Below are 14,347 nucleotides of genomic sequence, written 5' to 3' on the forward strand. Positions count from 1 at the left end.
ACGGTGCCCTGGCACCAGTGGGGTGTTTTGGCTCCATCCCCAATGGGGTCTCTGTGGCCCACTCCCCCCACCCCCACGTTGGCATATGTTCCTGTAGCCACTGGGCTAATCTTTCCCCCAAGCTTCAAGCTGTATATAGGACCTCAATGCACAGCCCCCCTACCCCCACCCCCATCCCAGAAGCCCATGTGCCTAGAGTGCCCCTCCCCCCAGGTAACCCCCACTTCCTGTCCTGGAGCAGCTCATATTTATCGAGTGCTGAGCCTGCCCGTGGCGGGCAGGGCTCGCGTCCCCTCCCTCCCCCGTTCTGTCGTGTGAAGGAAATTCTCCGTATATAAATAAATGTATGATACTGCTTTGTATCCGAGCCTGCCTCCCCGCCTCTCCTTGGGGTGCTTCTACCTGGGGGCCGAGGACTAGTGGAGGACCCCTGTGTCCCTCTGCCCCGGCACCCGCGATGGCCGCCGGCCTGGACCCCAGCCCCCTCCTCACTAGCTCCCTGGGCTCAGGGAAGCGCCTCAGGGAAAAGCTGTTCCAGGGTGCTGAGGTCCTCAAGGTCCCGCCCCAAGCAGGGTGTCGCCGGATATGGGGGGCAGGTGCTGGCCTGGTGTGCGCTCGCTCGTAGACAAGACTGCTTGGGGGTGGCTGGAGCGATAGCACAGCGGGGAGGGCGTTTGCCTCGCACGCAGCGGACCCGGGTTCGATTCCCAGCATCCCATATGGTCCGCCGAGCAGAGCCAGGAGTCACCTCTGAGCACTGCCGGGTGTGACCCCCCCCAAAAAAGATTGCTTTGGGCCCCGCAGAGGCCCGGCCCCTTCCTTCCTAAGGGAGCCTGACACCCCAAGGGCAGACCATCGGGTCCCTTTCCCCCAGGCCCTGCTCCCAGCACTGGGAAGTACCTGAAGGACTTAAGAGAAACCAGAAGTGGGGACTGAGGAGTCCGTGGCCTGGGTGGGTCCCCACCTGCCCCCTGCCCCGTCCCCAGTGGACACCGCTCAGGACTGTCTTCCATCTGCCTTTATTGTGAACAGCACACATAGGACAATGGTTTCCGACGGTTTCCAACGGTATAAAAATTAATTTACAAAAGTAGGGATTTGGTGCAGCCTCCAGGCAAGGGACCTGTAAGAGAAGAGGGTGCCAGGGTGAAGCCGGCAGTACTGCCTTCTCCCCCAATTCCCCCGCAGCCCGGCCCCTCCCTCGGGCGCACCCCTTCTCTGTAGCCTCCTGGGTGGATCAGCCATGGCTTTGTGGATCTGGGTTGGGGGGGGGGTTGGTCTTGAACCGAGGCCTCCTGCAGTGTGGGCAGGGCATGCCACGCTCTGCACTGAACTCGGGGTCCTCCCAGCCCTGTTGTTTGGAAACCCCGGGTCAGGGGGAGCACCGCCAAGTTGTGAGTCCCACAGCAGCCCACCGTTGTGTGACTTATAAGAATGCACGTGGACATGTCAATGCACACACCGGGAAGCCTGTTCCCACAGTCACACAGGCACCAGGCCCGAGTCCCCATCAGTGTCTGTCTCAGTACCCAAAGGTTCCCGCCCCCAACACACACACACACACACACACACACACACACACACACACACAAACACACACACCCCTTAGTCTGTCTCAGTACCCAAAAGTTCCCGCCCCCAACACACACACACACCCCTCGAGTCTGTCTCAGTACTCAAAGGTTCTCGCCACATACTTACCTTGCAGGGGAGATACCATGATCACAAAGGTTCTCACCACACACACACACCCCAGGGTGGCCGTCTGAGCCTTCTTCAACTGCCCCCCCCACCCCCCGCCCGCCCCGGGGACGGCTCTTACCCTCGGGAGCTCAGACGTAGATGCCGACCCAGAGCAGCAAGAAGAGGACACCGAAGCCCATGAAGAGTGAGGCCACCAAGGAGATGAGGAGCTCTTTGTAGATGTCCCGCGTGTACTTGGTGGAGGTGACCTCGTAACTGGCAGGCGGCTAAGGAGGCCCATGGAGCCCGGCCAGGCAAAGGCGGACAGAGATTCGCCGGGCCCTGGGGCTCTGCTGGGAAAGGGACCCAGCGGGCGCAAGGCACCTGCCCTGGGCCTCGGGGTGGTTGGAGAGAACGTTCTCCAGACCCTGGACCATCCCCTACCGCGGTGCTTTCCATGTCAGGCCCTCCCCCCAAGCCCACCCTCCAGTCGGGCCAGTCCTGGGAATCTAAACAGGGAAATAAAGCCACCACTTAACGTGCGGGGTGTCTCTGGGCCTCGATACCACCCCCCATCCCTCTCCCCATCCCCGCAAGGCCCAGGCCAGGAAGCTGCAATGTCCCAGGGCCCGTTTCTCTCACTGCCCCCCAGGTCGCGCGCTCCAGCCGCAAAGGATACACAAAGAACCAGGCGGTGAAGAACATGCCGATGGCCAGCAACACCACGGTCAGGTGCGGGAAGACGGCCGGGTTCACCGGGCTGGTGTATCTGCTCATGGCCTCGAGCTCCTGCAGACAGACACGTGATCAGAACCATGGGGGGCTGCCCTGAACACAGCCTGGGAGGGTGGGGGGTTCACCAGGGAGCCTGAAGCTACCGGGGCTGCCAGAGGTGTATCTGGGCCAGGGAAACACGGAAATCCTCCGGAAGGGACATGGGGTGGGCCCGTGCGGGAGTGGCCAGCCTGTCGATCTCTCCCACTTGGGTGCACTCTTGGTCTTTACTTTTTTTTCTTCTTTTTTGGGCCCCACTCTGGCAGTCCTGGGGGCTTACTCCGGCTCTGTGCTCAGGGATCACTTTTTTTTTTCTTTTTGGGTCATACCCAGCAATGCTCAGGGGTTACTCCTGGCTCTGCACTCAGGAATCACTCCTGGCATTGCTCGAGGGACCATATGGGATGCTGGGAATCGAACCCGGGTCCGCCACGTGCAAGGCAAATGGCCTACCCTGCTGTACTATCATTCTGACCCCTCAGGGATCACTCCTGGCAGGATTCGGGGATCCCGATGGGGAGTCAGGGGTTCAACCGGGACTGGCCGTGTGCAAGGCAAGCGCCTGGCCCCCTGACTCTTTTTCAGCCCCTAGTTTTAGAGGTTTTCTAAAACCCTGTTTGTAGACAGTCAGCCTCAAGTCACAGAGCCTGGACTGGGGGTTCTCAAGAGCTCAAACCTCTGATTTGGTATTTTGATGAATCTCAGGATCCACCTGCAGGAGACCAGACCCAGGTCAAACCCCGGCCCTGCCTGAGGGTTCTGCATCTCCGGAACGGGGTTGACAATGCAGGAAGACAGGCAGGGGGTGGGGCTGTGGGCCAGGGGGCTGCGTGATTCTAAGGGGGGGGCGGGCCGGGAGCGGCTCAATCGGGGGCTTGTTTCCTGCCCAAGGTGATGGGAGAAGAGGATGAGCTCATGCCCGCGAAGAAGAGGGCGGCCCGTGGAAAGTTCTGGGCCCGTGTGAGCGCCCCATTGTCACCCTCCAGCAGCCGCTGCTCCTGCGGCGGCCCAGAACATAACAACGCTGGGGGAGTCAACTGGCCCCATTGTTCCCGGAGACACAGGAATTCAGCTCAGGGAACACGGATGCTCCCCCCCACCCCCCACCCGCTGAAAGCGATGGGGGACAATAGGGACCATTCATGGGGGGCCCCCCCGACCCCCGGAGAAGAGAGACAAAGATGAATAGCCAGCAGCCCGGGCTGCAGCACGTCAGACGGGGGGTCACTGGCCGCGGACATGACCGCTAACAAAGGGGTCCCGAGGCTGCGGGCCCCGCGACGGGTGGCGGCGCTTCTGCGAGCCGGGAGGTGGGGGAGGGGGCTTTTCCTGGGGCTCTGCAGGCTGCAGACGAGTCGGGCGGCAGCGTGGGGCTTGGGGGGAAGCATGCTCCGCTGAGAAAACCACAGCATGGTCGCAGGTACCGGGGGCACGCCCCCCACGGCCCCTGCCCCCCACCCACCCCGGGTACACGGAGGTCTGAGCATCCCAGCCTGAGGCTTTCGGCCCGGGTCGCAGCACCCGGAAGGAAGCCTCCTGCCCGCCGGGTCTCGGCTGTCTAAAGCCTCTGCGAAGGAGTCGGGTCCCGTAGGTCCCTCCTGCCCGGTCCTTTTCTTTCCCCAAACCTCTCACCATTTTGCCTGGCACAGAGTACACCTTCTCTCCAGCACCACCGGAAGAACACGTCGGCAGGAGCCGGCGCGCTGCCGCCGGAAGCGGAAGCGCACCCGCGGAGAGGGGCATTGTGGGACTTGTAGTCCTAAGCCGGGGGCCGGGCTCTAGCGGGAACGGGGCCCCGTGGAGGCCGGGGTGAGGAATTGAGGAAAATCCTGGGAGACGCCTAGAGTCAAGTCTCCGAGAGTGTCCTCCCACCCTGGACGGGGCCGTGGGCCGTGAGGGAAGCGGGCCGAGGGTCTCCGGCCTGAACTACACTTCCCAGAGGGCTTTGCGCGGCGGGCGGTCACGTGACGCGAGCGCGGGCTTCTGAAGGCGGCGGAGCGGGAGGAGAGCGGCAACAGTTCTCGAGTGCGGGGTCCCGGGCAGCGCCGGACCGAGGGTTTGTTGCCGAGTTCTCGTGCCCAAAGGCCAGGTGAGACCCCTGGGGACGCGCCTCTGACCACGGCGACGTCCGTCTTGCCTTGGCCAAGCCGGGGGCCTTGCGCGTGCGTGTTGGCGCGCGCGCGCTGTCCCGCCACTGTCCCCGCGGGGAGGCCGCGGCCAGTCGCAGACCGAGGGCTGGGGGACCCGGACGCGCAACGTTTATTTTGTTTTACTTATGTTTGGGCCCTTGGGCCTCACGCTGCGATGCTCGGGGCTGACTCCTGACTCTGTGCTCAGGGATCACTCCTAGTGGTTCGGTGGGGGGCGATGGGGGGACCAGATGGGATGCTGGGGATGGTACCCGGGTCTGCTGCGTGTAAGACAAGCGCCCTGCCTGGTGCCCGGTGTACTATCTCTCTGGACCCAATAATTAATTAACTTTGTTGCTGTTGTTTAAAGAAAACGGTGCCTGTTTTATAGGGAAACAGGATTTTGTTGGCAGGCGCAAAAAAATTCATGTGGATGCTTTGGCCCTGAGGTTGGGGGAAACAGTCCCCCACCCCCACCCCGGGAAGCACTTTGCTTGGGGGTCTGGAGCACAGCAGGTAGCGGGGCAGACCTGCTACCCGCACTTTGCAGAGAAAACAGATCAGGGGTCGGCGCTGAGCCGCGGGATGGAGCCGGAGCGCAGAGCCCCCTCTGTAGGTCTGGGGGGGCTTGGTTGTCTTTGGAGGGTCAGTTTGAGTCAGTCGCATGTCGAGAAGGGTTTGGTCTCAGATATTTTGGAGGATGTGAAGACTGTCAACCCGGCAGATTTGAGACTTGCTACGGGCAGGACTGGGTGCTGCCACCTGGAGGCAGATTTTTTTTTTCCCTGGGGGAACCTGTGACTCCGCGGTTTCCAGTTGGTTGTAGGAGCCTAACCCGTAGCACTGAGCGCAGCCCTCTTGGCTCGCAGGGGGCTGCGGTGGGGTCCCCAAATCTGCAGAGTACCCTCGCGGCAACACCAGGATGTTCTTTGAATTGAATCACCATGAACTAGAGTTTCTTTTTTTCCACGATTGAGTGTCAGCATCCAACGTCCCTTCACCATTGCCAACTTCCCTCCACCGATTCCCTGCCCAGTTTCACACCCGCCCACCCCACCCTCACCCCTGCCGCAACCCAGGATTTGTGTTCGGATTATGGATGGAGTAATAGGCTGGGGGTGTCGCTCAGTACTTGGGTTCAATTCTCCGGCACCGCAGAATGAAAGTCAACAGAAACTGGTTACTTAGATATAGAACCTAAAAAAAAAAAAAGATATAGAACCTATATAACACTGCTGAATTCCCATCACAGGGCCTGGCGCTGTGCTGAGTGGTGGAGTGCTTGCCTTGTGGGTGTTTGTTTTTCCATCTGGTAATGCTCAGGTTTTATTCCCAGCTGTGCATTCGAGTGACTCCTGGCAGTGCTCTGGGGTTGCTGGGGATCGAACCTAGGTCAGTCTATCGTATGCAAGCCAAGGCTTTCCCAGCTGTACTATCCAACCGTTTGCACATTTTTTTAAGACACTTTTATTTGGCGGGGAAGGCAGTGCATCACACTGGCTCTGCATTCAGGAATCACTCCTGGTAGTGCTGGGGTCGGGGGGCGCATATGGGATGCTGGAGATCGAACCGTGTTGGCTGTGTGCAAGGCAAGACCCCTACCCGCTGTGCTATCTCCAGCCCCGCTTTAAGACACTTTAAAAATACATTTCAGGGGCTGGAGAGATAGCACAGTGGGTAGGGCGTTTGCCTTGCATGCGGCCCACCCGGGTTCGATTCCCAGCATCCCATATGGTCCTCTGAGCACCGCCAGGAGTAACTCCTGAGTGCAGAGCCAGGAGTAACCCCTGTGCATCGCCAGGTGTGACCCAAAAAAATAGAAAAAAAATGAAAAAATGCATTTCAGGGGTTGGAGCGATAGCACAGCGGGTAGGGTGTCTGCCTTGCACGCGGATGACCAGGGTTCGATCCCCCGGCATCCCATATGGTCCCCCAAGCACCGCCAGGAGTGATTCCTGAGTGCAGAGCCAGGAGTAGCCCCTGAGCATTGCCGGGTGTGATCCAAAAAGCAGGGCGGGGGTGGGGGGGAATAAAAGCATTTCAGGCCAGAGCGAGCTCAGTGGACCAATCAGCCCAGCCCCTGGCAGTGAGTATTGGCTGAGCACGGAGCCAGGAGTACCCCCCTGCGTGGCTGGATGCGGCTCCAAAAAGCAAAAAGGAATTCTTTTTTCACTTTGGTGATGATGAGTAAAGGTTTTACTTGCATGCCTGATTCATTCCTCATTTATTGGGTTCGGGGCGGGCACACCTGGCGGTGCCTGGGAGCTGTTCCTGGCTCTGTGTGAGAGGGTCGCTCTGGGCGGGGCTCTGGGGGCCATGCCGTGCGTGCGGGGAGTGGACATGACCTCCTGCACACATTTTCACCTGTCCACTCTTTTTGCTCCCGCCCCGTAGACCTGTCTCGGATACCTGGAGTCCCAGGAGAACTCGGGCAACAAGTGGGAAAAGTTGAAGCCGCCCCTCGCCACTTAACACCTCCCCGCTGGTGGCTGGAATCCCTTCAGGTAAGCAGCAGCAGCGTCACTTCCGGGATGGGAAGGAGAGCGAAAGCCCCCGAGCCTCATCTGGAGGATCTGGCACCTAGAGAAACAGACAGAAGTCAAACAGGCAAAAGGCCCGGCAGGGTGCTGGAGGTGGTGAGTGGGGGGCAGAGGGTGCGGTGGGGGGGGGGTGGGTGCCAGGGTAAAAGGAAAGAAAATCGCTGCAGGGGGTGGAGAGATAGCACAGCGGGTTTGCCTTGCACGCGACCGACCCAGGTTCGATTCCCAGCATCCCATATGGTCCCCTGAGCACCGCCAGGAGTAATTCCCTGAGTGCATGAGCCAGGAGTAAGCCCTGTGCATCGCAGGTGTGACCACCTCCCAGAAAAAAAAGCGCTGCAGTCTGGAGCTCAGTAGTACAGCGGGCAGGGGTTCGATCCCTGGCCTCCCATGTGGTCCCCGCGAGCCCACCAGGAGTGGTCCCCAAGCCCAGAGCCAGGAGTCAGCCCCGAGCACAACTTTGTGTCTGTCCTGCGGCGGCAAACGTGTGGAGCAGAAGCGTGAAGTCAGGGAGAGCGCCCACTCGAACCCGTGCTCCTTTGGCCTCCTCCAGATCCTCCCTGATCTTACGTGCCTTTGTCTGTCTGTCTGTCTCTTTAGTAGCTCCTCCGCCGCGATGGGAATCCAGGGCCTGGCCAAGCTGATCGCGGACGTGGCGCCTGGCGCCATCCGGGAGAACGACATCAAGAGCTACTTTGGCCGCAAGGTGGCCATCGACGCCTCCATGAGCATCTACCAGTTCCTGATCGCCGTGCGCCAGGGCGGGGACGTGCTGCAGAACGAGGAGGGCGAGACCACCAGCCACCTGGTGGGCATGTTCTACCGCACCATCCGCATGATGGAGAACGGCATCAAGCCCGTGTACGTGTTCGACGGCAAGCCGCCGCAGCTCAAGTCGGGCGAGCTGGCCAAGCGCAGCGAGCGGCGGGCCGAGGCCGAGAGGCAGCTGCAGGAGGCGCAGGCGGCCGGCGCCGAGGACGAGGTGGAGAAGTTCACCAAGCGCCTGGTGAAGGTCACCAAGCAGCACAGCGACGAGTGTAAGCACCTGCTGGGCCTCATGGGCGTGCCCTACCTGGACGCCCCCAGCGAGGCCGAGGCCAGCTGCGCCGCCCTGGTGAAGGCCGGCAAGGTCTACGCCGCCGCCACGGAGGACATGGACTGCCTGACCTTCGGCAGCCCCGTGCTCATGCGCCACCTGACGGCCAGCGAGGCCAAGAAGCTGCCCATCCAGGAGTTCCACCTGGGCCGCATCCTGCAGGAGCTGGGCCTGACCCAGGAGCAGTTCGTCGACCTGTGCATCCTGCTGGGCAGCGACTACTGCGAGAGCATCCGGGGCATCGGGCCCAAGCGGGCCGTGGACCTCATCCAGAAGCACAAGAGCATCGAGGAGATCGTGCGGCGGCTGGACCCCGCCAAGTACCCCGTGCCCGAGAACTGGCTCCACAAGGAGGCCCAGCAGCTCTTCCTGGAGCCCGAGGTGCTCGACCCCGCGTCGGTGGAGCTCAGGTGGGGCGAGCCCAACGAGGAGGAGCTGGTGCGCTTCATGTGCGGGGAGAAGCAGTTCTCGGAGGAGCGCATCCGCAGCGGCGTCCGGCGGCTGAGCAAGTGCCGCCAGGGCAGCACCCAGGGCCGCCTGGACGACTTCTTCAAGGTGACCGGCTCGCTGTCCTCTGCCAAGCGCAAGGAGCCGGAGCCCAAGGGCGCCGCCAAGAAGAAGGCCAAGACCGGGGGGGCGGCCGGCAAGGGCAAACGGGGCAAATAAAACGGGGTTTTCCCTCTGGTACCCTCGAGAGCTAGCGGCCGGGCTGGGCGTCAGACGCGCCTCCCAGGTGCTTGTCCCACTTTTTTTGGGGGTGGGGGTGGGGGGGCTCTTTGGGTCACACCCGGTGGTGCTCAGGGATTTCACTCCCGGCTCTGCATTCAGGAATTACTCCTGGCAGTGCTTGGGGGACCACATGGGATGCCGAGGATCGAACCCGGGCTGGTTGCATGCTATCACTCTGACCTCTTTCCTGCTTTTTATTTAGTTTTGTGACCATAAGGCCACAGAAGTACTTTGTCGTCTTTTTCTTTCTTTCTTTCTTTCTTTCTTTCTTTCTTTCTTTCTTTCTTTCTTCTTCCTCCTCTTCCTCTTCTTCCTCTTCCTCCTCTTCCTCCTCCTCTTCCTCTTCCTCTCCCTCTTCTTCCTCTTCCTTCTCTTCCTGCTCCTCTTCTTCCTCTTCCTCTTCTTTCTCTTCCTCCTCTTCCTCTTCCTCCTCCTCCTCCTCTTCTTCCTCTTCCTCTTCCTCCTCCTCCTCTTCCTCCTCCTTCTCTTCCTCCTCCTCCTCCTCCTCCTTCGTTGTTGTTGTTGTTGTTGTTGTTTTAGCTCAGGATTGAATTTCAGACCACAATGGCCTCCCCAACCATTTCATGGACATTGTTACATGAGCGTGGTAGCCCCAGGCTTTCTAGTAGGGAGAAGGAGATGGGCAGAGGAGCTCGAAGACTGCAGAATCGATTGCCTGGCTGCCCAGGAGGGCCAGGGTGGTGGGCACGCTGCTCTCTGCTCTCGCCAAGGAGAAGCCGTTGGGAGCTGCTGAAAAAGGCAGGACGCCTAGCGACCATTGCTGGTGCTCGTTGACTCACTCTGCAGTGGGCAGAAACTGGAATTTGAGTCTTTAGAGTGTTTTTTTTTCTTTTTTAAATCAGGGCTGGAGCCATAGTCCAGAGGGTAGGGCTTACATGTGACCTGGGTTCGATCCCCAACATCCCATGCCGTCCCCAAACAAAACGAAAAGTGTATTTTTGGAAAGGTGTTAGGTGACGAAAGTGTTCTCTGGGAGTTGGGTCAGCCGAGTGGAGACATCGGGAGGACACGTTTTGTTCACGTGCTTTTCTTGGTTTTGAGATAATGAGAAGAGTCAATAAAGTTCTAAAAGTAACCAGAACGTGGTGTTTTGTTCTCTCTGGAGACTGGAAACTTCACATGCAGGATGGTGGCCTTGGGAGTGGCCACCAGGGGGCGCCGTGCACCGTAGAATGGCCATAGTGGCTGCTGAGGCTGTTAGCACTGGGAAAGAAATCTTTAGTAAACGGGATTTGTTTCTGGCCCTCAAGCCTGTGTAGCCTGGTCCCTACAGGTCGACACGAGACAATAGCATCCATCCTGTAAACGGCGAAAGCTGCCTCTCAGGAACAGGGGCTGTGGGAGCAGGGGTTGGTGTCCCAGACTTGATCTTCAGAACGGCGGGAAGTGGCCCCTGGGCACTGCGCTTGTTCTAGGACATGATGTTCTTCGAGCCGTTTTCTCATATAGATGGAATTTTTTTGTGCTTGAAAGTCTTAAATTCCTGAGAAAAATCAGTGTTTACCGTTGGAGTTTGTAGTTTCGTAGCATTTCTGTCACTGTCGTTTGGTTACAAATGACAAGAACAAGACACTCAAGCTGAGTGTCAGATTTTTATTTATTTACTTTTAGGGGGGCTGGAGCAGTAGCAGAGCGGTAGGGCATTTGCCTTGCATGAAGCCAGCCCGGCCGAGCCGGGTTTGATTCCTCCGCCCCTCTCGGAGAACCTGGCAAGCTACTGAGAGTATCTCGCCCACACAGCAAAGCCTGGCAAGCTCCCCGTGACGTATTCGATACGCCAAACACGTTAACAAGTCTCACCATGGAGACGTTACTGGGCCTACTCGAGCAAATCGATGAATAATGGGAGGACAGTGCTACAGTGCTTTTTGGGTCACACTCGGTGATGCTAAGGGGTTACTCCTGGCTCTGCACTCGGGTTACTCCTGGCTCTGCACTCAGGAATTACTCCTGGCAGTGCTTGTGTACCTAGGTTGAGAAGCCAACATGATGAATGACCTGGCACCTGAGTTGCGCAGGAGGAAGAGAGCGGCTTGGAACGCCTTCAAGAGTGTCAAAGAAATAGCTAAGAGGACCAAGAACCTCCGGCTCTGGGCACATCTCTGATTCCACTGTTCTTCCTGCATTAACATACCTCAGAGACCTGGGCCCTACAAAAACAGAGTGAGAACGCTATTCGGGTCTCCCAAAGAGGAATCGAAAGAGCTATGCTTGGAATATCACATTTCACTCAAAAGAGAGAAAGAATCCGGAATTCCGACCTCCATCGAAGGTCAAGAATCAGGGATGCTGTCTCGTTTGCCAAGGCGTTGAAAATCAGATGGGCTGGACACGTAATGAGATTTGGCGACGACCACTGGACTAGAGCTTTTACCGACTGGAATCCACCAGACGTCAAAAGATCATTTGTCCGCCCACCTATGAGATGGTCAGACTTCTTCATCAAGACCCTGAACGATGGGTTTGAGGCTCTTTGTGTTCCTAGAATGAACAGACGCCATTGGGCTACACTATCACGCAACAGGGACCAAGGGAGATGTTACCGGCGCTCTCTCAAGCAAATCGATGATTAATGAGAAGTCAAGTGATCAAGTGCTTGGGGGACCATATGGGATGCTGGGAATCGAACCCGGGTCTGCTGCATGGAAGGCAAAAGCCCTACCTGCTGTGCTATGGCTCCAGCCCCGAGTGTCAAATTGTTTTGCTTTTCAGCCACACTCAGCAGTGCTCAGGGCTTATGCCTGCCTCTCTGCCCAGGGGTCACTCCTGGTGAGGCTCCGAGGAGCAGATGGTGTGTGGGGGATCGAACCCACATAGGCTGCGTGACTGGCAGGCACCTTACCAACTCTACTATGGCTCTAGCCCAATATTTTTTTGGGGGGTCACACCCAGTGATGGCCAGGGGTTACTCCTGGCTCATGGGCTCAGGAATTACTCCTGGCTGTGCTCGGGGGACCATATGGGATGCTGGGAATTGAACCCGGGTCGGCCATATGCAAGGCAAATGCCCTACCCGCTGAGCTATCACTCCAACCCCACTAGCCCAATATTTTTTCCCCCCTTGGGCCACACCCAGTGATGCTCAGGGCTTCCTCTTGGCGCACACTCAGGAATCACTCCTGGCGGGCTCAGAGGACCATATGCAGTGCCAGGGATCAAACCAGAGTCAGCCGCATGCAAGACAAACATGTCATCCACTGCGCTTTTTTTTTTTTTTTAATTTTTATTAGACACCATGAGGTACAGTTGTAGACTTACAAATTTTTGTGCTTGGGTTTCAATTATACAACGATCCAATACCCATCCCTCCACCAGTGCCCATTTCCCACCACCACAGATCCCAGTATCCCTCCCACTCCCATCCCCCCCCATTCCACCCTGCCTCTGTGGCAGGGCATTCCCCTTTGTTCTCGCTCTCCTTTTGGGTGCTGTGGTTTGCAAAAGAGGCAATGAATGGCAATCATGTTTGGTCTATAGTCTACTTTCAGCATGCTTCTCCCATCCTGGGAGGATCCTCCCAACACCCTTTATTTGGTGCTCCCTTCTCTATCTGGCAGAGTCTCCTGCCCCTGCGCCTGGCTGTCCTCGCTGGGGCCCCTTGGAGGGGAGCGGGTTGAGTTTTCCTCCCTGCCCCGACCAGGGCTCCGGCAGCTGAAGACCTCCAGAACCAGCCACCACCATGCTGAGACCACTCTCTGCACACATGAAGGTGCCGGCAGAGGAACAAAGGCACGCGGGTTCTGGGGCTGAGATCTCCAAGCCTACTTGCATCGGGGCTGAGCATCCTCCACCCAGATCCTCCAAATTCCAGTAGGCGGGGGTCACACCCACCAACTGGCCCCCTCGCGCCGTGTAATCCCATCAGCGGCCAAGACTCAGAGACTATAAAACCCAACTCTGGGAAGTGCGTGGTCACATTCGCGGCCATGCGACATCTTTCATCTCATTCCTACTTTGGACAAACTGGCAGGCTACCGAATGTAACCTGCCCACATGGCAGAGTCTGGCAAATTCTCGTGGCGTACCCAATATGCCAAACACCAGTAACAATGAAGGGTCTCATTCTCCTAACTCTGAAAGAGCCTTGAATATGGCACTTTTTAAAAAAATCTCAGGGCTAAGACGAAGGAGACGTTACTGGGGTCTGCTCGAGGCAATCGACGAATAACAGGATGGTTGTGATCGTGATTGTGATTGATCGCTATCTGAGCTCCCTTTTCCCCTAGCATGTGTGGCTGGCCTCCAAGCCACAGAGTAAAATTCCTGATACTAATCTCAGCTCCGCTGCACTTTCTTGCCAGCCCAATTGTTCGTGGCGTTTTGACACAATGCAGGTGGGAAGATTGAGGACTTGGTTTTTATTTGCAGAGGGTTGGCACACAGCCAGGCGGTGTCAGAAGCCCTTTCCAGTGGTTGAATGAGAGATGCCTGTGGGCAAAACAAGGACAACAGCCCAGTTTCTTGGGGCCTTCTCCCAGTCCCCATGTTCAATGGTTTTTTTTTTAGTTGTGTGGGCAGGTGTGGTCCACACCCCAGGCTTATTTCTGCCTCTGGTCGGGGATCACTCAGCAGCACTTGTGGTGCTGAGGATTGAACCGCAGTGAGGTACGTGCAAGATACATGTCCAAACCCTGGAACTGTCCACTTTCTTGGCTTTTGGGTCGTACCCGGTGGTGCTCAGGATTGATTTCTGGCTCTGTGCTTAGGTGTCCTGCCTGGCTGTGCTGGAGGAACCGTTTGTGGTGTTGGAGATCAGCCCCGCCCACTGTGTACAAGGCAAGGGCTCTACTTGACGTACGACCACTCTGGCCCCTGCAGTAACTTGATTTTCAAAGGAAGCTGTACATGAAATCTCGGATTAAGAGCTTTGGAAGCAAGAAGGTGGGAGTGGGGGGCTTTCCTCCAGGATGTCGCCATAACTAGTGGGCTTTTTTTACTGGTGCAGCCAAAAAAAAATTTCTTTTTTTTTTTTAAAGCTTTTTGGGTCACACTCGGCGATGCTCAGGGGTTACTCTTGGCTCTGCACTCAGGAATTACACTCCTGGCGGTGCTCAGGGGACCCTATGGGATGCTGGGAATCGAACCCGGGTCGGCCACATGTGCAAGGCAAATGCCCCACCCACTGTGCTATTGTCCAGCCCCTGAAGCCAGAAAATTTTATCCTCAGAGTCAGGCGCTTAGGGTTGGTCACTGCTTCTGCAAGTGATGACTAACAAACAAGACTCATCTTTTCAGATTGAACCAAGCTCGGAAACTGACTTGGACTTCACTTTCTAATGCAAGGGTGCACTGTGCTCACAGCACTCCCCCTTCCAGAGTCGTCTGTAACTGTGCTACTGAGCCAGTGATAGGCTGCCATTTCATTTTCAGTTTCT

The 14,347-nt window shown here is 57.6% G+C and overlaps 2 protein-coding genes across 3 annotated transcripts; one reads left to right on the forward strand and one right to left on the reverse strand.

The window, feature by feature from the left end:
• Positions 1–1,003: 1,003 nt before the first annotated feature.
• Positions 1,004–4,160, reverse strand: TMEM258 (transmembrane protein 258). Its single transcript, XM_056132074.1, has 4 exons — positions 4,090–4,160; positions 2,363–2,472; positions 1,823–1,959; positions 1,004–1,123 (listed from the first exon to the last, which is right to left on the reverse strand). The coding sequence occupies exons 1-3, from the start codon at positions 4,090–4,092 to the stop codon at positions 1,833–1,835; spliced, it is 240 nt and encodes a 79-aa protein (XP_055988049.1). The 5' UTR covers positions 4,093–4,160; the 3' UTR covers positions 1,004–1,123; positions 1,823–1,832.
• A 287-nt stretch (positions 4,161–4,447) lies between these two features.
• FEN1 (flap structure-specific endonuclease 1) lies at positions 4,448–8,896 on the forward strand. 2 transcript variants are annotated; one of them, XM_056132066.1, is made up of 3 exons: positions 4,448–4,546; positions 6,981–7,090; positions 7,727–8,896. In XM_056132066.1, the coding sequence occupies exon 3, from the start codon at positions 7,743–7,745 to the stop codon at positions 8,886–8,888; it is 1,146 nt and encodes a 381-aa protein (XP_055988041.1). In that variant the 5' UTR covers positions 4,448–4,546; positions 6,981–7,090; positions 7,727–7,742; the 3' UTR covers positions 8,889–8,896. The 2 variants fall into 2 exon arrangements, with proteins under 2 accessions (XP_055988041.1, XP_055988042.1); XM_056132067.1 differs by having other exon boundaries at positions 7,730–8,896.
• The last annotated feature ends 5,451 nt before the right edge of the window (positions 8,897–14,347 follow it).

This window comes from Sorex fumeus, unplaced genomic scaffold (assembly GCF_029834395.1).
Source record: "Sorex fumeus unplaced genomic scaffold, SorFum_2.1 ptg000093l, whole genome shotgun sequence".
Lineage (NCBI taxonomy): Eukaryota > Metazoa > Chordata > Mammalia > Eulipotyphla > Soricidae > Sorex > Sorex fumeus.

Excerpts from the sequence above, each read along its gene's own strand:
- TMEM258 (XM_056132074.1), bottom strand. Across the intron at positions 1,960-2,362 it reads TTCACCGCCTGGTTCTTTGT|TTACGAGGTCACCTCCACCA; the intron begins GTATCCTTTGCG and ends GCCGCCTGCCAG.
- FEN1 (XM_056132066.1), top strand. The coding sequence starts at position 7,743 with ATGGGAATCCAGGGCCTGGCCAAGCTGATCGCGGACGTGGCGCCTGGC.